Source organism: Leopardus geoffroyi, chromosome B2 (genome assembly GCF_018350155.1).
Source record: "Leopardus geoffroyi isolate Oge1 chromosome B2, O.geoffroyi_Oge1_pat1.0, whole genome shotgun sequence".
Classification (NCBI taxonomy): domain Eukaryota; kingdom Metazoa; phylum Chordata; class Mammalia; order Carnivora; family Felidae; genus Leopardus; species Leopardus geoffroyi.
Genome location: NC_059332.1, coordinates 133,794,083 through 133,810,769, shown reverse-complemented (window position 1 = coordinate 133,810,769; position 16,687 = coordinate 133,794,083). Strand labels below are relative to the sequence as shown.

General features: G+C 43.9%; 1 protein-coding gene across 2 annotated transcripts in view; it reads right to left on the bottom strand.

Annotated features, from left to right (window-relative positions):
• The window catches only part of SASH1 (SAM and SH3 domain containing 1), a 335,608-nt gene extending 319,406 nt beyond the window's left edge, over positions 1-16,202 (bottom strand). The window contains exon 1 of one of the 2 annotated variants that reach the window (XM_045499954.1): positions 16,099-16,202. In XM_045499954.1, the coding sequence (XP_045355910.1) occupies positions 16,099-16,143 (45 nt within the window). In that variant the 5' untranslated portion in view covers positions 16,144-16,202. The remainder of the gene's footprint in view (positions 1-16,098) is intronic. The other variant, XM_045499960.1, reaches the window with a different exon arrangement.
• Between the last annotated feature and the right edge of the window lie 485 nt (positions 16,203-16,687).

The following is a 16,687-nucleotide window of genomic DNA, read 5'->3' as shown; positions in this document are numbered from 1 at the left end:
TGTTTTTGTTGGAGGTGGCACATCTTTGGTTCCTCCTAAACCTGATATTCATAATCTGATAAGAGGCCATTAGGATGAAGATGCCTGAGCCAGAGTTTTATGGTCCAAAGAACCATATTTCCTTGCAAGGTAGATAACAGAGTTACACTGCACGAACTCTTTCATTCCATATTCGTGTTTTCTTTTAAAAATGGAACTTTTAACTTTACAGAGTAATACCTCTTACTAACTAGTATTAGAAGTGTCGCATTTTTAAAAAGATGTCCCAATTTCGAGCAAGATTTGAAGATCTACTCCAACTCCATACCGTTTCCTCTAATCTCCAACTATTATTAAAGCTTAGCTAAATCCTAGTGTTCCCTTGGGTTCAGGCAGATTGTAATGACCAAAGTAATTCTGAAATGTTTCAGTAGACTCTAAGATTCATCGAGGGCTTTACAGAGGTTTTGGAAGTTAAGACACCGTAAATTTAAAAACCTATTCGAGCAGCTCTGTATTTAATTATTCTTCCACTCTCTTGGAATAGAGATGAATCGAAATGATTTTGAACATAGTAACATACAAATCACTGGTGCTGTTTTGCAACATTTTTGATTGGCCTCGGCATCTTTACCTGTAAAAGGGGCGCTCTTGGCGTTGTTATGCCCTGGGAAACACTCATGGAAACACCCAGGGTTTTGCTTAACTGTGAAAAGCTGCCGGGCTGGATGGAATGTTATTTTGATATATAGCCCCAAATCCTTTTTGGTGTTTATTTGTCATAATCCCAAGATTCCGTGGTCTAGCAATAAATAAGGGCTATGTACGTTTTTACTTACAATTGATATTTTTCTTTCTGTCTGATTCTTAAGGGTACACTTTTTCTTTTTTGCCTATGATAGGGTAAAACAAAAGTCTTTGTGAGCAATCGCTGTGCCGAGAATCCACGTAGGAGAGGAGGAAGGTCCCGGAGGAGAGGAAGCTTGAAGTTAGGTGAGAGCAGAAGAGTGAGGCCAGCTGGCTGGAATTTTCTCTCACTGTTGTGGGAGGTAATAGAATGCATTTCTCCAGAGAGCACACTGACAGTGGAGGTATAAAAAGTGCTCTGGAACCCTGGAGGTAAAATGCTCGATATAGCTTCCAGTGGGTAAGGACAAAGTGGGGAATAAAGGTGTGTAAATTCCTCATACTTAGCCTAGGTGATCTGGCATTTGTTCCAGGATTCAAGCACATGTATACGCTTAACTCAGCCCGGGCCCCATGCGGTGCTCGCCACGAAAAGGAAAATCTCTCTTAATTTCTCTTTTCTGTCTATTCCCTTCTTGTTGCTTCCAATAGAATCCTAAACTACACCTGAGTAGAGGTGCACAGTCTACTTCATCTCTTCTGATGACAAGAGGGGGCTGCACGAGTTGGGAACTGGCAGAAACAGCCTTTGATTAATATTTCAGTCACAGGGGAGGAATCCGGCTACATGATAAAGGCATATTAAGAAATAGCTCCCAGACAAATGTATTTTGTGAGTTCCTCTTGAATCATCCAACATCGCATTCACACTGCATCAGAATTCAGGTGATTTATACAGTCGCATTAGGGTCTATTAGTATTAATGGGAAATATGCATGTATATCAATATATGCATTAGTGGAGACAGACTCCCCAAAGGGTTTCTGCTTTTGGGGTGAGAGCTGCTATGATTTGTCCCGTCTCCACAGTGGAAATAGAATTATGCCCATTAATTAAGTGTTCGATATTCCATGCTCAGCAGAAAAAGGGCTCACTCTTAAAGACACAAATACAACTATATTTTACATTTGTAATTAAAAGCGCGATGGCAAATGGCTGTGTCTTATTACTATTATTTAACAAGAATTTTTTTTAACGTTTATTTATTTTTGAGAGACAGAGAGAGACAGAGTACCAGCAGGGGAGGGGCAGAGACAGAGAGGGAGACACGGAATCCCAAGCAGGCTCCGGGCTCCGAGCCGCCAGCACAGAGCCTGACACGGGGCTAGAACCCACGAACCGTAAGATCATGACTTCAGCCGAAGTCGGACGCTTCACCGACTGAGCCTCCCAGGCACCCATCTTATTACTATTATTTATTATTTGCTATTCACAGTTTATTTTTACTATCGACTGTGTTTAGTCATGGATTACAGTGAAAGAGAGCAGTTTCTCAGTCCTTGATTCCCATGTCAAAGAGGAAGAAATAGGTCAAGTTTGGTAGGGATTTTATATGGAGAGGCATCCCAGAAGTAAAGTAATAAACTGTCAGAAAAGATGATAGCTCCAATCCACAAAGCAGGGAAAGGCTAAGGCTTTGTCCTGCTCATATCCTGGTGCAAAGAAGTTTTAAGTCAAATTAGAGGCAATAAGAACTCCACGATGTGTTATTGTATCAGCAATGATGATTTCAGCTGCTAATAACAGAAGACCAATTCAGAATGTCTTAACCTATTGGGAGGTTGATTATTTCACAAAAAGGAGGTCCAAGTTGTCTCAGGGTTAATTTGCCTGTTCTAGTGTGCAAGGACCCTGTCCACCCCTCCCCTCCACCATCCATCCGGTCATCTTTATACGTCACAGGTGAAAAATGCTGCTAGTTTCTGGTCTCAGTTGAAGACCCAACAGTGCCAGTGAAGGAAGAAAGATCTCTTTCTGTGCAACTCTTTTTGTTGGTAGGCAAATTTTTCCAAGTGTTCCTTAACAGCCGGCCCTAGGTCATGTTCCTCTTCCAAAATCAACACGTAGTGAAAGAGGTAGAATTCCATCATTGGCTTAGGTAATCAATTTGCCATCCCATTCCAAGAGTTCTAGAGAGGGTCACTGTCCAAGCTCATGGTCTCCCAGAAGAAGCAGTATACCACATGGAATAGAGGGCCCCGAGGGAGAGGAAGCAGGGGGTGGTGGGGCAGGAATGGATAGACAGTCATCTGTGTGTGTGCTATGCCAGTGAGTGCCATTACTGGGCTCCTCAAAAGTCTGTTTAAATGCAGTCATGGGGGTGTCTGGGTGGCTCAGTTGGTTAAGCGTCCAACTCTTGATTTTGGCCCAGGTCATGATCTCGTGGTTGGTGAGTTTGAGCCCCACGTCTGACTCTGCACTGATAGTGGGGAGCCTGCTTGGTATATTCTCTCTCTCTCTCTCTCTCTCTCTCCTCCTCCTCCTCCTCCTCCTCCTCCTCTCTTTCTGCTCCTCCCTCCATGTGTGGTTGCTCTGTCTCTCCCTCTCTCTCAAAATAAATAAATAAACTTACAAAAAATATTAAAAAAAAAAAAACAACACAAATGCAGTCATGGGCACCTGGGGCCTCATTGGCCTGTATGAGTGAGTGCCAGGCTTTGTCCTGGATCTGATTCAATATAGTTGGTCCAAAGACTTAAACATTACGGCTTGGGGCTTGAAGCCAGCTATAGCTGCCGTTTCTAGATTTAGCACATTCATGACAAACTATTGAGCAGACTGCTTATTCTGAAGTTAAACCTTTGACCCCCAACTGACAATTGTTTTAAGTGGAAAAAAGAGAAGAATGATCGGGAAATAAGATGAAATTAATACAGCTTGTATCTTGGTTATTCTTAGCTTTATATGACTGAAAAGTGGGGGGATCTTTGATATCTCAATCTCAATCTTTGATATCTCAATCTCTCCATTCTATCCTTCCTCCCCTCCTCCTCCCCATGACACTCAGAAGCACACAGGATTCTCATATTCTATTCCTGCTTCTTTCTTTCACATCTCCTCCCAGAGCCTTCTTTCACTGTAGGATGTAAATATCGACTAGCTTAAGTAACATCCATTTCAATCATAAGCCAAGCTGTGTGGCATGACAGGCCTCATGCAAAGGGAAAGAATTTTAGAACTAATCCGTTCTGGGATGGATCTAGAACCCAAAAAAGAATGGCCACAGTCAAAATCACACGCTGTAATGCTGCCCTGTGCCATATGGTGGCCAATAGACATATGTGGCTGAAGAGTTTACATTTAAATTAATTGAAATTAAGTGAAAGTAACAATCTCATTCCTCAGTCACAGTGGCCACTGTTCCAAATGCTCAGTAGTTACTTGTGTCCGGTGGCAGTCCAGTATTGGCAACTGCAGACAGAGTACATTTCCGGTTCTATTGGACAGTGTCATTCTAGAGAGAAATGATGAGTCAGGATTGCGACAGCCAGCGACGTTTTTCCCGGAAGATCCAGTCTAATGGGTGGGGATGATCTGTCAATGTTTCAATTGACTTGGGGATGTCTAGTCGGTTCATTTGTTTTGAAGCAGGAACCTGGAGAGTAGCTGGATGTCAGCAGGTGGACGGGGAATACACTGAAAACCATGACCAGCGGGACACCTTTGGGTTAGGCGTTGGTCCCACCACTGACTCCACAAGGACTAGTAGAGGACAAAGGATGCTGAGGAACTCAGAATGCTAGCATTAGGTTGAACATGAACAAGCTTAAATTTTTAAAAATTGCATAACGTATTTACGTTAATTTGTATCAATGAGTACTTTCTACTTATGCCAAGCGTCTCAATCGGCTTCGGCTGCTAATACCAAGTTAGCATGACTAGGTGGCTTCAACAACAGTGCTTATGTTTCACAGTTCTGGAGGCTGGGAAGTCCAAGATTAAGGCGCTGGCGGATTCAGCTCCTGTGAACGCCTACTTCCCACTTTGATCACAGCCGTCTTTCCGTTGTGTCCTCACACGGAGGACACACGAAGAGCTGCCTCAGAAGCAAGCTTTCTTGTGCTTCTTCTTATGAGGGCACTAAGCTTATCTTGAGGGCGCTACCTTTGTTACCTAATTACCTCTCAAAGTTCCCACTGCCAAATATTATCACACTGAGGATTAGGGCTTCAACACATGAATTTGGGGGGAATGCCAACATGCTGTTCATAAGAGCAACTTTACGCCAGTGGCATAAGTGTCCTTGAAAAAATAGTTATTACAATTTCAAAGAAGGTAAATTTAAAGAAAAATAGTAGGTGAAGAACTTGTATCGGGAAGAGCAAATGGTAACATTTCTAAATGTGGCTCGCAAAAGACTGAACTTTGAAACACTGATCTAAGGCAAAAGGGCCTGCCCCAGAAGCCCATTTCTAGCGAGGGCCCCTTATCCATCAGTCATGCTAAGCACGGTGCCTAGGGCTTGCAATAAGACATTTGGGATTCCAGGGAAATGTATTCATTTCTTTTCAACAAATCAGAAGAAAACAATATACTTTCAGGTCAAAGAAATGTTTTAATGGATAATATCAGTATGTTTGCCTTTTCTTCCGGCACAATTAAAAAAACACAACTTTTCATATTTTTTTAACAGAGGCAGGGGCTCATAAAGATGAAAGTGCCTACAGCCCATGACAATCATAACATGACTCTGTTTCTAGGCCCACTTGGAAGGCGCTCCGAGTCAATGGAACACAGAAGGGTAGTGCTGGCTCAGCAGGACAACCCGTGGGTGAGGGTAGGGTAATTGATCTCAGCAGGAGGGCATGGGGAGAAATCAGATGACAGTAGCAGCATCCCACACATGCCCACCAGCTTCGAGAGGCCTGAGCTAAGGTGCGGGTCAGCAGACAGCGTGCCCAGGACTTAGTCCAGGGCCACCAGGTACTAGGCTTAGGACAGCAGGACTGATCTCTGTTCAAGCAAAGACTAACGAGTGAGTCAGAACAGATTCTAAGAGTAGGCAGGGCTGAGCTTTCAGGGCAAAGATTTTCTGGGGACTGGGCACAGGTGAAGGTGGCCAAGTAGAAGATTTTAGTTATCTATCGGGACAATGTATTTGGACTATTTAGCACGGAAATCACGTTATTGGGCTACAGGGCAATCACATAATTGGCCTGAGTCAGGCTGATTATGATGATAAAGAAACACAGAAATGAGAAGCAGACACACACACACACACACACACGGCTACTTAACACAAGTAGTAACTTGAAAGTATTGTCAGATATTCCGTCTGGAAAAGAGAAGTTTATGAAACAATTACCCAGTGCAACCCGAAGGTAAAGGCCGGCAAAGTTAAGGCTGACTCAGAGACCTCTTGAGGAGCTCTGAGATGACAGAGGCATAGATGCCATTTCAAATCAGAGACTGTTGTTAAAGGCCAAGTACGCAGACCAATTCTGTAATATCTTGTAGTTGCTCTTTTGTTGCGAGTGAGGAGAATGACAATGATAAATCACCCTATTATAACTTGTGATCAAAGCAGCAGGTACTTAGCTACCTGACCAGGAGACACCTGAAAAAGACAAATGGCTAAGGAAGACAACGGAAACAAGTTGGAAATTAGCGATGCCTGTTGTGGGGAGAATAGGACAATGCACCCAGGCCAGAGACAGTATCCCAGTCCCATTGAACGTCCATTGATTTGGGTCACCTGACAGGCTTCTTGGAAAAAAGTCTCAATTACTAATAATATACACGAAAACACTCTGAAAACTATGTATGACACATCACACAAACTCAGGTTATTAAATAAGACTACACTAAATATACTTTCATTGTAGACTCAAGTTTTGGTATATTCGGTCAGGGTCAGGATTTTTTTTAGTTTTTTAATTTTTTTGCCAAATAGTCTGGATGTTTACCACTGTGATGTGTAGAATCAGCATAAAGAATGTTTTGGCTACTCTAATGGAAAAAAAAAGAAAAAGAGTGTTTTGATTTTCTAAAGCTTCCAGCTTTTGGTGGCGGGGGGACTCGGAAAGACTATGTGATGATATGGAGAAGACTCGCAGATACTTCTCTATGAAATTAGGCTATTTTGTACCATTGGTTGTGGTGGTTTCTACGGTGTTGTCCAGTGCCCATTCGGCAAATCACTTCCTCCTCAAACCTCAAGGGTTTCTGCTAACCACATTCAAATGCTCTGTAGAAAGTGCTACTCTACATTTTCCATTACCTCAGTGTTGGGCCAAGTAGGCCCGAGAGGGGATCATTAACTGCTTCAGTGCCTCCATGTGTCTGACTAACCACACATCTACAATGCAGTTCAGCAGTGGAGGAAGCCACGTGGAGAACCAGGGCAAAAACACACTGCAATTTTTTCCTGGCCGTCGTCACCAGTCAACATCAACCATGCTGAGAACCTCTGTTGCCAAGGGTTTTGGCTGATGTGCATCCACTTTCCCAACGTAGACTAGCCCCTGGGGGCACAGGTTGAGATGGGGTGGGGTAGGATGAGAGGGACAGAATAAAAGGGGATATAGAAAAATGAACTTCTGAGCTATTAATAAAGACTATACTGGATTAATGAAAAGGACCCATATGTAGATTTCTGGTGAATAGTGATACTCTGGAAAATATGTGGCATCCAATAGTTTGCCCGTTTTTACTTTAAGGAAACTCATTCTCGAAATTCTGCAGCAGCTGCTACTGTTTGGATTATGAATAGTAATCAGCCATATGGTGTGGCAGAAAGGAATCGCACATATTTTCACATGGACAAATATTATTATTCCAAAACATAAACACGTCAATATAAGTGTTTTTTCTCTTGGGAGGAATACAACTCCTGATGTCAGTTATGAGAAAATGACTCACTTTGCATGTGCGAAATTTACCTGCCAAGATTGTTATTGGAGCCTGCACCAGAGGTCTCCCCAAGATTTTCTTTCCTTATTGGTATGAAGTCGGGGAGGGAGGAAAGAAAGAGAGAGAACAGAGAATGGAAAGATGACCCAAGGAAGGGGGCATAGGCTGCTGGGAGCTCTGCCCCCAGGATGGGAGCACCAATCCTGAACTCTCATCATGGAGGATGCTGGGGACTTGTAGAGCCAGCCATTCAGCAATGCAATCCAGAGACAAAAGAAAAGACATAGTATTTCTGTGTACAGCTCCTTTCAGCTGTATATGAGGGCTTCTTCCAGAGTACTTCTAGCTCTTCCTGCTTTTTTTTTTTTTCAAATGTCTCAAGGACAATGTGTCCACCACTGAAAATTCATTCTAACAATGTGTCTATGTCTTCCATTTCTTAATTTGGTCTTGTTACTTCTCTCTGCTACTTCCCTTTTTCTTTACTCTTTCTTATCCTGGAACTTCTTACATAAGCTTTCTCTCTGGAGATTCTACCCCTTTTGGTCCTGGTTGTTCAAGAAAAAGTTAAAAAAAAATTTTTTTTAATGTTTTTTAATTTATTTTTGAGAGAGAGACAGAGCATGAGCAGGGGAGGGGCAGAGAAAGAGTGAGACACAGAATCCGAAGCAGGCTCCAGGCTCTGAGCTGTCAGCACAGAGCCCGATGTGGGCTGGAACCTATGAGGTCATTACCTGAGCTGACGTTGGATGCTTAATCAACTGAGCTACCCAGGTGCCCCAGTGCTGGTTGTTTTGTAACCAGCCCCAACTCTTCTCTCTACTTTCTCTTCCTTCCATGGCTTGGTCATGACTTCTTGTCTGGTTCCCAGGCTGTGGCAGGGCCCCCTTGCCTCCCTCCTGGGGAACAGCCCACAGACTCAGGGAGGGCAGACCTTGGGGGATGTTTGCTGGGAGAGCTGGAAAGGGTGGGTTCAGCCATCAGCTCTTGTGTGTTTTCGCATTTAGGTTCTTTGGCCCCATGGGTCATCTTCCTCCCCTAAGCAGAGGAAGTCACGGAAGGGAGGAAACATAGACGCGCACGGGGTGGCGACTGAGCGAGTCCTACCAGGGACACTGTCTTGCTTTGGTGATGTGAGAATCGGCCTCCATGTGGCTCAGTTTTTAGTGGGCATGCCCTCTCAGTGTGCAGTTCCCACAACTGAACAAACTAGGACTCACTAACCTCGTGGCCCTTCTCTCATGCTTTACAGTTTGGATGACAGATTATTGAAAAAAAGAGACCTCATCCAGCATTTACCTGCTGCTAGGTCACCTTATACACCAGGGCCTTCAGATCTGGGCCACCTGTTGCCAGGCCAGTGCATGTGAGTGGATGGCTCGGGGACTAAGAGAGAGCAGGGACTGGGGAGATACCCAGAGGGTACCTGCCTCCAGTCGCATTCAAAGGAACAGTTGCTGGCCCTGTATGCTCACTGCCGATGAGTCTGCAGGCTGCGTTCAGCCTCGGCCCCTTGTTTGTAATCCTTGCTCAGAAACCCTTTACCCTCCTCTGCTTGGGCACCTCCCAGAGTCCTTGATTTGCTGCCCCACTCTCTGTTCTCCCTTACTCCCCACCTATGTTTGTCCGAATCCACATCCACTGGCCAAGGTCATAGCCAGTGTCACTGGTGGAACCCTTGGGGTCATATACTCCAGCCCACTAATTGGGGGAGGGGAGGGGGCAATAGGCTTTTGTGCAACCCAGAGCAGTGTCTTCTCCAGAGTAAACATTCTGGGTGACTTGACCTGTTCTCCCTATGGTAGGTCAGAGAGAGACAGAGCATGAGTGGGGGAGGGGCAGAGAGAGAGGGAGACACAGAATCAGAAGCAGGCTCCAGGCTCTGAGATGTCAGCACAGAGCCCGACGCGGGGCTCGAACCCACAAACTGCGAGATCATGACCTGAACCAAAGTCGGATGCTCAACCCACTGAGCCACCCAGGTGCCCCTTATTTTTTATATTTAGAGAGAGGTAGAGCATGAGTGGAGGAGAGGTGCACAGAAAGAGCAAGAAAGAATCCCAAGAAGGCTCCTTGCTTGGTGCAGAGCCCGAGGCGGGGCTCAATCCCATGACCCTGGCTAGGATCACGACCTGAGCTGAAAACAAGAGATGGATGCTCACCTGACTGAGCCACTCTGGTGCTCCAGCCCAGATAATCTCTTAAACTGTGTCTAAAACTAAACCTTAACTCACACAGATTATTATCACATTCGTTTTAGTGGACTATAGGGGCAATTATGAAGATTAAATTAGATAATGCCCATGAAATACCTAGTACGGTTCCTAACACTTAGTAAACATGCAAAACATGTAAAACGTTAGTTATTATTGTCATTAGTCAATTTATTATATCAACCATATCACATTTAATCCACATGCCCTCAGATCAAATGAACTCTTATGTATGGAAACTTCTACTGTGGACTTGTCCAATACCTCCACAGAGTTTTTGTCTCTCATTTACAACGCATATATGCACGTAGTAGATAGAAACATAGAACCCGAGTCGGAAACAATAGCATCAATGCTAGGGTGGAAACATCCTCACCAACATAAGGAATGATCTTGTTACATCAGCCAAAGGCTTCAAGGGTTTGGGGAGGGGGAAGAAAGAACCCCCACTAAGGAAAAGAAAGCAAACAGAGAAGCACCGTTCCTTTGAAGAAGATGAGAGTGATGTAGCAAAAACAGAGATCCAACATTAATCTTAAGCTTTCCTGTATTTCAGAGAACACAAAGAATCTCTCTTTCCTTTTCATCTTCCAATTCCAAATGCCTTGCGAAATCTCCACCCATCTTCCATTTTAGTTAAATGGCTATTTTGAAAGTTACTCTGCAAAAAAGTAGAAATGCCAGCCTGTGCTAGGTCTGTATTAAAATTCGCCCCATAAAGAATTCTGACTTTCATTAAAATAACTACCAAAGGAGAGCCAAGAGGTTGACCTTCACGTTGTTCAAGAGCGACACCAATCACCCGGCCTTGGCACACACATGGATTTCTCGCAAGGATTTCAGCAGGTGTTTTCTGAATTGCATCCAGAATCACACTGGACAGAAACGCATCAGAGGTCGCTGAAGCCACATCAATAATGATAAGCAGGATGATCACGGCCCCCTCCCTCCCGCCCTGTGAGCCTGCGGAGATCACAGCCCGGCTGAGTCTGCGGGAGGCTGCAAGCTTCTCGCCAAGTGCCAATGTCATTTTAACATATTCAAGACGGAGACTCTAACAGTGCAGGCCAGAGGTCTAAGGAAATGAATTGAGCTTAGGAGAGGAAAGTAGATGAGAAAACACACACACACGAGTAGTTTTTATCAGTAAGTTTCATTTAGAAATTTGGGACATTTTCAATACGAACGCTTACAATGTTATATCCCAACTGCCATATTTTCAAGTACACAGGTTTTTGTTGTTGTTGTTGTTGTTGTTTTAAGTAAAGAAATTATAACAAAGGGGAAAAGCTAATTATGAAGCATGTTACCTCTTGGAATTAGAAGTAGCAAATACGATGGAGTAAAATAAAATCACATCAACGGTCACAGTTAGGAAATACTCTCTTTTAATTTAATTTAATTTTTAGAGAAAGAGAGGGGGGTGCGAGAGGGGGAGGGGCAGAGACAATGCGAGGGAGAGAGAATCTTAAGAAGACTCCATGCTCAGTGTGGATCCCCACGAGGGCCTCGATTTCTAGACCGCGAGATCATGACATGAGCCGACAGCCAGAGTTGGAAGCTCAACTGAGCCACCCAGGTGCCCCGTGAAATACTATTATTCTAGATTTCCCCAGATTCCTGCTCTCAGGAACTCCTGTTCAGGGTCCCTTTTGGCAGATGAGAATGTTCCCCCATGCAGACCTTTGCCTTCCTCCAGTTCATCAGCGTTTCTGGTCTTATATTCAGGAAACAACTACATTCCCAAAAGGCAGAAAAAAGAGGGTCAAGGAGTCAGAGCAAAGCTCAGTTCTAATCCCTGTACTATTACCAACCCCTTGAGACATACTGGGAAAGCTCTTCAACCTCTCTGTGCCTCAGTTTCTCTTTTCTAGACAATAAGAAATCAGTTGGGTCACAAACTCAAAACTCAAATGTCTACACGTCCTGATAAGTACTGAAACATGTAGATGAGGAGGGCAGTGCATGCCCCATCTACAGGGGATAGCAATCCTCAGCTCGAGCTGATTATTGACCTATCTTTTGATTCTTTTTTCAAGGAAACAAGTTTCTGGATTGTTATGTCAAATCTTCTGAATTTTAAATGTTGGCTCAAAGATTAAAAGAAAAAAAAACTATTAAAAATACTCTTCAGGTTAAAGAGAACATGCTCATGATCTCTTAAATTTCTTCACCTTCTATGATGCAAAATTTCCCTTGAAATCTATCTGGGATATTTCAGTCTCAATACACAACCCCTTGGTTTTTTTCACCTGTGTACTTGTTGTGATAACTTGTTTTCCCTTTCAAACTATCAGGTGAACTGTGTACCCCTTTCCTCTGTCACTAGGAGAGATTTTAAGTCAAGCACAACTATATATATGCACGGCAAAGTGGACTATCTAATGCTGAAGTATACTGTCAGGAAACCAGATATCACTGGGCAAAATGATGTTATTCTGAATAACGCCAGAGAGGGGAGAGATGTGAGGACTAAACTCACTAGAAATAAAACTAAGACCGTGAGGGAGAAAGAAGAAAGATGTTTCACGTTCAGCAAACAGCAGCTAAGAGAGAACTTAGGAAATGTACCACAATCTGAAGAACCCGGGTGTGGGAGAAGGATAGTTTTAAGGGATCAAAGTGTTCTGGGTAGCAGGGGTGGTGCCTGGAATAGAAGTTTTGGCCTGAATTTTCAGGATGGGTACTGGTGTTTGGAGAATTTTCTACAGAGGGTTTGGGTAACTCAAGGAATAGGGAAGGAGGTATGAGAATGGCTTAGGAGTAGATCTAAGGAGAAGAATTGGACTTCTCTTTTATTCTGAGTAAAGACAGACTGATACCTACACCAGAGAGCCATCATTTGCTAACCTTATATAGTCTGCACAAACAGGATCCCATTCATCAGTGAGGGTTTCATATTTTCCCTGACAAATATCCTTCTTTCTTCTTATTCCACTTGTCCCCCGCTCTAATCTGGAACCACTGGCATCTCATTCCGAGCTGGCCTCTAGAATCTTCAGAACTCAATCTACCTGGACACAATCATTTTCCTTAAACACTGCTTTTATCATGCCATTCTACTGTTCCAATGCTTTCCATGGCTCCCATTGCCTACCAGGTCTCAACTTGTCTGCTTGGCCTTGAAGCTTCTTCAGGACCTGCTCAGCTTTGTCTCTCCCCGGCCCTTCACACGTGTTTCCTTTTCCAACACTCAGTCCCGTTCCACCACAAGGGCTGTTTCTGTCTCCCAGAATTTACTCAATGGTGTCCCCTTCACCTGGATGCCCATCTCTCTCCTTTTCAAATCCGACCCATCCTTCTCAGTCTATTTCCTAATGCAGCCTCCTTCGACCACCCTGACTTCAGAAGCACTATTACATTTAATGTCTGAACTGTGCACCCTGCCGCTCAATTGTATATTATTTTGTCCTCTAATCGTTTCATGTATATATATCGTGTTGCTCAATTATATTTTGACCTTCATGAGTCAAGAGCATGTCTTCTCCCGTTGTGTTTGCTGCAGAAACAGAGTAGTACAGAGGCTCAACTCTGTGAGCACTTGCTTAGTGCTTTGTCCAGGTGAGCTCATGTGGAGAAAGAGGATGGGGGCAAGTGAGGGTTTTAGGCTTGGGGAAAAAAAAAAAAAAGATGGTTTGGGTCTCGTGGATGGTGATAAGCACCCAGGACCAGAGAGCCAATTATCACTGTCCACTTCCCCCAAATCATGCCCACTGCTGACTGCCGCCTCCTGTCCACTGCATCCTCGCATTTAGTTCATCCTTGTTGAAATTAGCCTGCGTGACTGTTGTGCTAGGTTGTTGGGCAGGGATGTGATCTACCAGCTGTCCTTGAGCACACAGTCTTGGGGATTTGCAGCTGTGCTTGGAGGCAACTCCCGAATGTGAACTTCCAGGGGCCACTGTTCTCTGGGAGAGAAGTGTTACCCAGTCGCATCCAGCATGGAAGTGCACTTCTAAGCAACACAAGCAGTCTGCAAGAGGGAAGCCATGCAAGAACGCATGCGCACTAAGAACAAAGAACAACCCGAGGACTATGGATGGAGGAACTATTTTGGTCCCCCAGGCAGAGAAGGCAGACACAGAATGTCCACCATCGTGTATGAAGTTGCCAGCTTCTGAGAGCAGAGGCTTGGAGGTCTCACTTCCACCCTGCTTACTAACCAGAGAGCGTCAAGCCCATCATTAAATCTCTATGTCTCACGATCTATGCAGTCAAGATAACAACCTGCTGACCACAAAAGAGGTTGGGTGTGTTAATTATGATAGAAAGACACTGAAACTAAGCCAGCCTTTCAAACCTCCATCTCTTTTGATTCACTCCATCACCTGAGCAGCTCTGGATTGTAACGAATTTCAGCGCCTCCTGCCCTGGGCCGTGCCTGTCCCTGGGCATCTCAGTTGGCAGCTACTTAATCCAACGCCCAGACTGGAAGGAGCTGACAAGAGGTTGCTGAGTTGCTGCCAGCAACCCAAGGCGGTTTCTGAGGCCACTGACCTGGTGGTTAGTGGCCACCGATGTGCCAAGGGGACTGGTGACAACACGTAGTGGCAGACACAGAGCCAGGGACCAAAGAAATTCCAAGTAGGAGAGAATTTTCAAAATGGCCGTCAGGGTAATCAAGGCTTAATAGAACAACAAGCTAGCATGAATTGGCCTAATAGCTGTTTACCTTACAATTCTCACATTCTCTCATGTGACTGGGAATCTCCTTGGGCTGGGGGCTGGGAGTGTCAAAGTGGAGAGAGCCAATGCCTTCGTCTCATCCCTTCGTGTACTTCCTGAGCTCGGCTTCTTTCTGGGCCCCACTGGAGCCAATCAGTCCTGTGCTACACCAGCTCTCAGTCCCTAAATGCACAGACATTCCTTTTTGCCCAGAGGGCATGCGGGGAAAAAAAACCTCCTTTCATTTTTCCGGAGTTGGTCACAAATGAACTCCTAAAAAAACAGAGGAATTTAAAAAATCTAAATCTCACAAGAGCATAGAAATAGTTCAGTTTCCAGAATACAAGTGGTTGATATGCTTGCTAAGTAAATGATTTGAATGACTTGGATACACAAAGGTCAATGTCTGAAAAGCTTGAATATTCATCTGAACATTGTGCTTTTTCAGTGATGCCTGGGGACAGTGCAGTATAGTTTACCCTCCTTTCTCCAAAAGTATACAATAAGACTTGCCATCTCAGATTTACATTAAAAGCTAAGACTTCAGGGATGATGCATATCCTTAATAAATAGAAGTGACGTTTTAATTTGCTCTTATAGTCAACTTCATGCAGTAAAAAAAAAAAAAAAAATCACCTACGTTTGTGACAGAATCTTCTATTTCCAATGAAGTTCAAATTCACATTAGAAAGAGAAAACAAAATGAAAATTTATACTGTGGGACAGGACACATACTAACTGAAAAAGCATTGGGCTGGGGTTGAAGTCTGTGATCTTGTAGCCCAACTCGGGGTTGTTCAACTAGGGGAACTTCAGTTTATTCAACTTTAAAATGAGATGATCAGGGGCGCCTGGGTGGCTCAGTCGGTTGGGCGACCGACTTCAGTTCAGGTCATGATCTCGTGGTCCTGAGTTCAAGCCCCGTGTCAGGCTCTGTGCTGAGAGCTCAGAGCCTGGAGCCTGTTTCAGATTCTGTGTCTCCCTCTCTCTCTGACCTTCTCCCATTCATGCTCTGTCTCTCTCTGTGTCTAAAATGAATAAACGTTAAAAAAAATAAAATAAAATGAGATGATCAGCCAGGGTCACCGAGGCCGGGGAATCTGTACCATTCTCAGAGGCTTTCAGGACTTGACCAATTCATGTGACGTAAACCCAGCAGTTCTTTGTAACATAAAGGGAAACAGCAGGTCTGAATATTCCCAGTTTAAAAATCATAAAAGTTAATTTTAGGCACCAGTATGCTCCTTTATCATGGTCTTCCAGTGATATGCTATAATTATTATATATATATTCACTTACATATGTATACATGAAATCTTAAAGAGGTACACTTAAAATAAAAAATGACAATGCAATATAGAGTTCCAAGAAATTCTTCATTTGTGTTGAAATCCTAGCTTGACTTCACAGTTCCTTTCTGTCAGTGAGTCGTCTTGTTTCATTAAGGTCATATCTTGTATGCCCACAAGATGTTCAGTATGGTTCACCAATAAAATTAGAAAAATTTATGCCCAAACAATCCATCCAAAGCCATTTCTCACTCATACCATGTGGTATGTAGAAGGCATGTTTCACTTTGAAATAATGAGCAAGACTACAATCTTTTGATGATAAATTCCTCTTTCCTCCTAATTTTATGAAAAGCTACAAGGAAAATGCCCAGTATGATGCCCTTGATATTTAAACGCTTCATTCAACTTACCATTTGTGTGCTCCAAAACTCAGCTTCCCTTGCAAAATGCTCCATACTGGAGGGATAAATTTCTTGTTCTGCCTTGTCAAAGGGGTCACTTGGACTGCTCAAGTGACTGAGCGCAGGAAAGCAAACATTTTAGCTGAGCCACTTTCAAAATACTGACGGTTGCGTTCTCTCATAGCTGAGAGTCGTGGGAGAAATGGAATTTACATACGTTAAGGTGAGATGGGTGTGGGCATTTCCCGGGGTCATGATTCAAAACGAAGATATGTTTCATTCAAGGAGTTAATAACATAACTCCAAGAAGAAAAGTACCCCCTAGCTTTACTGCCACTTAAGACCTGACAGCTCATACTTCCATGCACAAATTCACCACGCCTTGGTCACCACGCCAAGAACAAGCCTACAGTGGGTGGTGTAGGTAACTTCTGGCATTGGTCTTTCATAGAAGACTCGGGTAATTATAAATCTCCCAGCTCACTTTAAGGTGTGCACAGTAACACAAGAATGGACACCTGGAACGCAAGTATAAGGTTGCAAATTCAGGGAGACAACTTTTGGCATTCTTGGGGGTGACATTAACCAAAGCCGGCTG